An 8,967-nucleotide genomic window follows, 5' to 3' on the forward strand; every position below is an offset into this window, starting at 1 on the left:
GCCTTTAGATATTCTCCATTGCTAAATGAGCAGCACTCACGACGAAGCAATAGACTGCCAGACCATAAATTTGGTACTTTGATGAGTGGTTTTAAACTAAATTCAATCCCTTTCTGAAACTTCTCTTGTATAGATTGGAATTGAAACTAGTACTCAATCCAAATAATATTAAGCTTCAAATTTCTTTCTATTCAATGTCACTATAATGTAAGTCTCTCTCTATTCAATGTCACAATATTAAACCATATATGGTGTAAGTCTCTCTTTATTCAATGTCACTAACCAATATTGCATATTACACAAACCTATTATTTATAGTTGATATGACACAAAAGCTTTTTGCAGCATGACGATAGATCTTGGACCCATTGATCGTAGTGTATTGACGGAACAAGTTAAACATCGATTTGAGTTACTATGGAACCTTGGGGGACAGGTAATTGCATGAGTTTTCTTGTACTATGCATTCATGTCAGAACTCTAATTAGCCATAAATACTAAATATTTACATAAGATTTTTATCTATGGTTATAATATTTGGAGGATCTTCCTGGCACAATGGATTGTCAAAGTCGCCATGAAGAGTTGACACTTCGAGGTCCTATGGTAGATGATTGTGTCCTTGCCATTGTGACGTTGCTTAGTCTAGAGGGTCTACACTTGGTCCCATCCATACAGCTTGACCATGCATTGATCACTATATTTGTAGAGCGATGGCGCCCAGAGACCCATACATTCCACCTACCATATGGTGAGATGACAATCATATTGCAAGATGTGGAAGTTATCATGGGGTTGCCCATCGAGGGTGAGGCAATGGTTGGGCCCACTAAAAGAACTTGGACAGAAGTGTGTGCTGAAATGCTTGGAATTCAAATTCCAGATGGCTATCAAACTGTGCTAAAAGGTCAAAGGATTCTGATACCCGCACTTGTCAATCGAATCAGACGACCACTGCCTTCGGATGCCAATGAGATTCAAGTTCATCAGTACGCTCACTGCTATATACTAGCCCTACTAGGGGATATGGTATTTCTTGACAGGTTCGGAGATAGGGTCCACCTCATGTGGTTAGAGTTCATGTAGAACCTTCGTAATCCATGCAAGTATAGTTGGGGTAGTGCAGCCTTATCATGGTTGTACAGACAACTGTGCAATGCAACCGACAAGAAGGCAAAGCAGATTAGCGGACCATTGATTTTGGTCCAATTGTGGATATATGTCAAGTTCCCACATATGTCCCCACAGATGGTGCCCCAACCCGAGGGTGTTTATGGTCCACCACTACCACCAATTCCTCTTGCTATGAAGTAAGTATAGATTGCATAATTAGTGTGCTATCATGTATTATGCCACATTTTTTTACATAAACGACTAATGACCATGTGATGTTACTTGCTTGTAGGTGGGCAGGGGTGATGTGTACAAAGAATGCTCTCATGCATGTGCTTTCCGCATATCGCAATCAAATTGCCACGACATGGCCCGACCAGGTATAATACTTGTATTTATATGTCCATAACATCTTATGTCCTTCAAAAAGTTTTTCATTGCCCACTATTGTGCTACTTGTTTTGCAAATTATGGGAAAATTTTAGAATGTGGTTGCTTTACTTGGTGGCTTTTGTAGGTTAAGTGGGAGCCATATGGAAATGATTTGAGCCACCTTCCTCCTAGTTTTCGCATTGAGGGAAGTAATGTGTGGAGGTTGACCATTCCACTTATATGTTTTTGGCTTGTAGAGTTCCACCTACCCTATCATGTCCTTCGACAGTTTGGGCTAAAGCAGGAACAACCTAGAGATGTTAATACCAATTGCGATTTGCACAAAATAGATGCGAGGGGAAAGGTAGAGAAAAATTGGTTGGTGGAACATGCAGTCCATATTCAGAAGTGGAATGATCGTGAAGAGTACGTTTGTAATGCACTCAGGATGGAGGAGGTGATGTCACGTCATCATCCATATATGGTGTGGTATCATAGGATCACTCGACTGTATATCGACCGCGCTAGTGCTAAGATGAAAATTTTGGTAATGTACATAAATTTATTTAGTTTTGCATGTTGTGTTTGACATTATGTATGTGTCATACTTAATAATGCCGGTGATTCAATGACAGCTTGCAACCTAACTGGCTGTCCTTAACTGGTTCAGTAAAGAATCTTACGAATACAAGTTCATTAAAAGGGCCCTTGAGGATGTGGATGAGGTTGATCGTATCGATGTGCCAGCCAATGACGAAGCAGCAAACCAAACTGAAATACCAGATGTAGGGCCTAGTACAAGCTCAGCTGCTCTAGTAACACGTCATCGACTTGCCCCCACCCCTCCTCCAGCCATTGAGACCCCTGTTCCACCCGTGTCCATCCTTCAGGACACAACCAGGCCTCCAATGCCACCCATCTCTCCCATTGACATTGGATCTCCTTCACGGTTTACCCAGGCTGAATTTGAGTCCTCCCCACACACCACCACCATTGACCACAACTCACCGATGGCCCTTTCCTATAGCTCCCCCCAGATAGTTATACCCACCCCTAGCCTTCAAACACCCTACGTTAAGCTCATGTCTACCAGCCCTAGTCATACACAATCACCTCCTACCTCCTCTATCTTGATACATGTTCCACAAGCCACGCATGTACATGATAGTGACGTTGAGTAGGGGCAATATGACCAAGCTGAGTAGCCATAGGATGTAAACGCTTACGCTCCACCCAAACGGAAATCGACTCCCACCATCCAACCAAGGAGATGCGGCATAGGTTCCCACCTTTCCAAGTGCTTTACTTTCATTTTAATTAGATATATTTTTCTAGTTTCTTTGTGCATGAATTTGTTTGTTTGTAAAAGCTTAAAAATATAACATTATAAGCAGGTAACAGAGCACGTTACAGCTCCATGTGATGGAAACGCTCACCCTACAACCAAACAGTACACTAGACACAACCAAAAAAGAAGTAAACACGGGGAGGGTGCAGCCTAATATGTTGAAATCCTATAGGTTTGGAAGGTATGAAAATGAAGGAAAAGTAAGGGGCATAAATAGGCTTTCATAGAATAATATTTAATTAGTTTTGGAATTGGGTGTGAGGAGTTATGTTTGGCTTGATTTATATGAATTATGCTGGATGAGTGAGAAATTCACAAGTGGAGCTCTGTTTGGTTGGCAAGAATTAGAACTATCCTTTTGGTTTTCTTCAACCTATATGGAATAGACTGCAAATAAGGATGGGTAACAAATGAGTTAATAATTTGTAAGTACCATATTGTGTATTCATGTGTTAAGTAATTCAGTTGATTTGTTTAGTTACGATTTTCTGCCTGCAGAAATTCGTAACTAAACAAATAGAAGTAAATGAGGCTTGTGTCCAATAAATAGAAGCAAATAACTTTAGCTACTTTCAATCGGATATACTCAGTCTGTTCCATTTTGTTTGTCCTCTATTCCATTTTGGGTTTCTTTGTGCATGAATTGTATTGTCATATACAGTTAATGTGCCTACCCATACCCCATAGTTGATTGTGACTTCTGCATATATGTTTTTCCAAGCTTTATAATAATATTTCATTCTTGTTGTTTGGATAGTCTTATTGGTTGAATGCTATAGGGTCCACTTAAAATAAAGGGCAAATAGGTGCATCCATCATTGCTCTTCCATGCTCATTCCATTGATTGTCTGAAGTGTCATATGCTTTTACAATGAGCTCTCATTCATCCCAGCTGAAAAAGAAATGAGAGAGAGAGAGAGAGAGAGAGAGAGAGAGAGAGAGCTCTTCATTGACTAGGTTGCTTCATTCATCCATGCTCATTCCATGCTTATTTCTACCATGTGCAAAGCAATTAGGAAAGGTTAGGAATGAAATAATCTTATGGTGTTCTATATGTATCCTTTGGGAATAAAAATTTATTGTGAGATAAGTGTCCAGCACATTCACTAGAATGATTGTAATACATTAGAAATAGAGTCGCTAAATGTACCATCTTATGGCTTCTTGTCTATTGAATTTTCTTACAATCAACAGGTCTTATTTAGTTTGCAGAAAAAAATGGGTTCATATTAAATGTTGTTTGAGACTGAAAACAATATTCTTCCATAGGGGAAAGGAAAATGTAAGAGAAATCCCCTTCCTTGTTTTGTAACATACATCACAAAAGGAGTATATATAAGTTGGCCAAATGGTATTTTGAAGAAATCCAAAATTATTGCTAAGGTTGTGAGCCCATGATGATCATTCAGTCCAGACAAGTTAAATATATGTGTGATGTAGTCCAGACAAGTTATTTGATTTAAACATTGATTTGAAATAATTTCATACTGTACATTTTGCAGGCATGAGGAAAACATATTGGATTACTTGCAGTTGTGATTTGTTGGGTATTTTTGCTTCTTAGGTGATAGGCCAAAAATGAATTGACCCCTTGTGATAAATTTATTGATTAATTAGCCAAATTTATTAATTAATCAAATTAACATGCAAAGCGTGTGGTAGACAAACAAATCTCCAATAAACTAATTATGCAGCGAAAAATAAATAACATGGTGATTTGTTTACGAATGGGAAAACCTAATGGCAAAAACCCTACCGGGTGATTTTCAGGTCACCACTCCCGAAATTCTACTGTTATCAAAACAAGTAGTTACAAGTAAAAGAATCCCAGTACCTTATACCAATCTACAGTTGAACCCTTACCCCAATACCCAATTGGACTTGTTCTGTAGTGACAATTTCCCTTTTTGATGCACGACTCTCAAGTACGTGACTAACCAATGCACGGATCCCAGTACGCGACTTTAATCACCAACTAAAGAAGGTTGTTGGCTGCAAAGTTCTTTAGTTCATCCCAATGATGAAGATCAAGAAGATGCTTAGTCACAAAACCCTACGGTGCACATACACAACAACTTCTTCACAAGGATGAGAACTTGGGCAAAACTTTGTCTTCGGTTACAAATTGTTTGAACAAACTTTACTTAACACTTGTGCAACTTGTGTACACTTTGATGGCCCTTAAAATAATCTTTTTATATGTCTAGGGTTAGAAGAGAAGAAGGCCTAAACACATAATCACGGATTAGAGTCAAAATAGAACTGAAATTCTGTTTTTCATAAAGCTCGACAGATAGCTATCTGTCGAGGTGCTGTCAAGCAGCTGTCGAGCCTCGGGCCTGGAACAGCTTCTTAAACTTGATGGATAGCTTGCTGTCAAGCTTTAATGAATAACACTTCTTCAGCTTGAATCTTGGACAGACTTACATGTCTTCAACACTTGATCTTGAAACACAATTTCTTGAAGTATTAAACATATCCTAGATCTATCCAAATACAAGTAAAGTGCAGTTTGTCAAAGGATAAGCCAATTATATAAAATAGTGACATATGTTCCTAACAAGTGAATCACATATGTCCTAACATTAGGATGCAAGATTGTGAACATTTACTAATTGTTCAAACTTAAGATAAATAATTAGTCAAATTACATATGGATTGGCAGTGTTGGTGGGAAAATAGCAATAGCTGTGTTGGCTGTTTTAGTATAAAAAGGAAATTGTCATGCTACCTGTAAAATTTTCTGTGTTGGCTGTATTAGCTGTGTTGGCTGTGTTTTGTTCCATTCTATTACCTGGAAATAATTAAAATGATTAAAAATAACCCACTAAGAATCTTTGTATGATTTGTTTGCTTGTGTTTACATTTTTTAATGTTGATATTCTAAAATCTTTGTATGATATTTTGAAATCTTTTTCTCCCTTCTTTCTTGTTGTCTAATGTTGTGAATTTTGTTTCTTAGGCTGAAATGGCTGAATGCTTAGAAAGGGATGGTTTTAAGTCTGCCATTGAAGCAGTTGGTGCAGGTTGCAGATAACCGTACAAGTCTCAAGGACCACAATTATGAACATATCCTGGAGCATTTTTCTCACATCAAAGTGAGGGTGGAGTTTCTGACTTGTTTGATGTGAGAAGTTTTGAAGTGACTAGGCAAACATTTTTGTCTTTTGGTTTCATTTTGTTTTAAATTTTAGTTAAGATAACATTGTAATTACATTAGTTTTGATTCTCATGAGAACTATCCTAACTGTATTGCTGTTATAATTTCCAAGTGAGCTTTGTAATGTGGTAGAAAGCCATTACTGTGGTAGCTCTTGTTGCTTTGGAACATTGCCTTTAGAAAATACTTAGTTTTAGTTTTTCCTTGTACCAACCCAATGACCTTGAATTCTGTCTTCAATCTTCAAGTGATGAGATGGAGGGGAAGGGAATATAGAAAAAGGCTTGGAGGAGGAGGAGTGGATGTTGAGGGGAAGGCAGGTTGGAACTGTCCCAGAGCCCCCTCTTTTTTCTAGGGTGAGAATTGGGATGTGAAAGAAAATGACTGACGAAAAGAGTTGCAAGAAAATTAATGATTTGTGGCCTTTTAATTTTAAGGTCATGTTAATTCTTTATGTTGTTCAAAACATGTATAACAAATGGTCACTGACATCAAATGTGTTGTATTGAAAATGTGTGTAACTGTGTAAGTTGTATTCAAAATGAATTAAATTTGGCATTGGCTTGGAAAAGGTGATCTTTTGACAACAAAAAGGCAACAAATAAGAAATGGCTCATCATTCACGTTACTATAATTGTACACCAATTACGATTTCCCACCTTAGATTACAAATAATGAGAAATATATACTACAAATTCATAAAACATATTTTATAGCATTGCTGGTTCCAACTTCCCAAAAAAAAAAAAAATTTCAAAAATTCTTGCAGTTGGATTTGAAGTTTAGACTTAAAATTTGGGTTTCTTCAAGTTTCTGTAAGACTTCTTCCATGTTTGGTCTTTCTTGTTCATTTGGAGTAGTACATTGAACAGCTATTGATAATACATTTTGAAATTCAGTTACAATATAAGCCCCATTTAAGCATGGATCTGCCATGGCACTTATGCCTCCTCCTTTCATTATTGCATTCCTTGCCTGTATCAGTGACAAATGACAATAGAAATATATTCAGCTAATCTGCTGGAAAATACCATCTTAGGTGAAAAAACTACTTATAAAATAGTAACATGCTAGACTATATGGGAGACAAAAGTTGAAGTAGCACAAGCCCAAATTTGAAAACATCATTTGCAGTGGTTTCCATCCTTTCAGTTTTCTTTAACTTGTAGTTTGATAAGATGGGGTCTGAAATCTTAGGCTCTAGTTTCTCAGTCAGTAATATGTTTGCTAACTGAGACATATTGGAGTATTAGTTATTAGCACTTAGCATTATTCCAACGTACATTTTCCTTGAACAATTTTCTTTGTTTCATTAGTTTAACTTGCATCTCACTATCGAGTTCAATAAATATAGTGGTCATGACCATTATACCAATTCAAACAATTCAAAGTGGTCATGGTCATTGATAGATTTTATACTCTTTATAAAGACTGTTGACTAACAATTCAAACCACTGTCGACTTCTAACAAGTATATCCCAAAAAAAGAAAAATGAAAAAAAAAAAAATCCCCCGAAAGAGAATCACAAAATTGCATGCGTTGCTTTCCTAGTTTGTTTGGAACATGGCTGCTTGTTGATGCACGAATCACATTCAGACATCTCTTGAGGTTATGGCCCTCTTCATGACACACTCCACATTTTTGGCTTGGGTTGACTCTCCCTCCAATCCATCTCATTTCTTATTCTTGTTGACATAGGTCGACCTTTGTCTCGCAACATTTCAAGGTCAGGGTACAACTTTGGGCTAGCAACCTCCCGCCATAATGACTTATCCTTGGGCACACAAAAATCATGTGAATAAGTGGCAAGTTGCTGTTGTAAAGTATAACATGGGTCAATATACATCATTGCATTGACATGTTCCTTGATACAAACTGCAATCACATGTGAACAAAGGATCTTATAGATTTCCCATTTGCCACAAGTACATGTGTTCTCCAGCAACCTTACTTCATGACTATGGTCTCCCTCATCAGATCTGTGTGGATTATGCATTGTGCAAACCTGATATACACCGTTCTGCTGGTTAAATGGCCGCACATAGTGTCTTGTCCCTTTTTTGTAATTTGCTTCATACTTCTCCATGGCATGCTTGTTGAACTCTTGACCATGTTCAATATCACCCAATATTATAAGTGTGCCGATCATTGAAATAGGTGACAAGTTTTCACCAAATGTAGTCAACCAATGCAGATATGGGTAGTCCACGTGCACCTTTTAGAACTCCATTGAAACACTCGGACATATTGGTAATCATTGCCCCATAACGATGTCCACCATCATGTGACAGTGTCCACTTCTCCAGACCCTCCTTCATTAGATAGGAATATGACTTCTTTTTTGCTATATTGGGATTGGGATCCTTATTGAATTTGAGTTCAGCTTCCTTAAGACAATCCAATATTTTTTCAAGTTTGTGATCTTGATGTGTGTATCCTACTCTCAAGGCCAAAGACTTTAAGAATTTGTTATTAAATTGAGTGTTGATGTTGCTAGCCACATGTCTAATGCAATATCTATGATATACTAGAACATAATCATTGGGCCACTATGCAATGGATGATATTATACCTCAATGTCGGTCTGAAATTATGCAAATACCAGAATCGGGTACCATATCTCGTATCGCGGACCACAAGCAAGATAAAAACCATCCCCTACTGGCCCCCATCTCATCATCCACAACCACAAAGGTAAGCGGAAAAATCTCATTATTAGCATCGGTAGCCATTGCAATCAACAACTTTCCTCTATATTTTCCATAAAGATGAGTTCCATCAATACTAATTACTGGCCAACAATGTGCAAATCTAGCAATGGAAGGAGTGAAAGCCCAAAACACATACTTGAATATAATAGTACTCGGTATGTCCCCGTTGATCAACTGAAAAGACACTTGTGTACCCGGATCGCTGTCCTTATATGCCAACAACAACTTCTACAACTTTTGGAACGACTCTTCCCAATTCACG

General features: G+C 37.7%; 1 protein-coding gene across 1 annotated transcript; it reads left to right on the plus strand.

The window, feature by feature from the left end:
• The first annotated feature begins 346 nt into the window (after positions 1-346).
• LOC115980328 (serine/threonine-protein phosphatase 7 long form homolog) lies at positions 347-4,372 on the plus strand. The gene is made up of 7 exons (XM_031102590.1): positions 347-436; positions 544-1,043; positions 1,146-1,310; positions 1,406-1,493; positions 1,631-2,037; positions 2,156-2,434; positions 4,336-4,372. The coding sequence occupies exons 1-7, from the start codon at positions 347-349 to the stop codon at positions 4,370-4,372; spliced, it is 1,566 nt and encodes a 521-aa protein (XP_030958450.1).
• Positions 4,373-8,967: the final 4,595 nt, after the last annotated feature.

Source organism: Quercus lobata, chromosome 3 (assembly GCF_001633185.2).
Source record: "Quercus lobata isolate SW786 chromosome 3, ValleyOak3.0 Primary Assembly, whole genome shotgun sequence".
NCBI classification, from domain to species: domain Eukaryota; kingdom Viridiplantae; phylum Streptophyta; class Magnoliopsida; order Fagales; family Fagaceae; genus Quercus; species Quercus lobata.

Excerpts from the sequence above, each read along its gene's own strand:
- LOC115980328 (XM_031102590.1), top strand. The coding sequence starts at position 347 with ATGACGATAGATCTTGGACCCATTGATCGTAGTGTATTGACGGAACAA. Across the intron at positions 437-543 it reads TATGGAACCTTGGGGGACAG|GATCTTCCTGGCACAATGGA; the intron begins GTAATTGCATGA and ends TAATATTTGGAG. Across the intron at positions 1,311-1,405 it reads CCAATTCCTCTTGCTATGAA|GTGGGCAGGGGTGATGTGTA; the intron begins GTAAGTATAGAT and ends ACTTGCTTGTAG.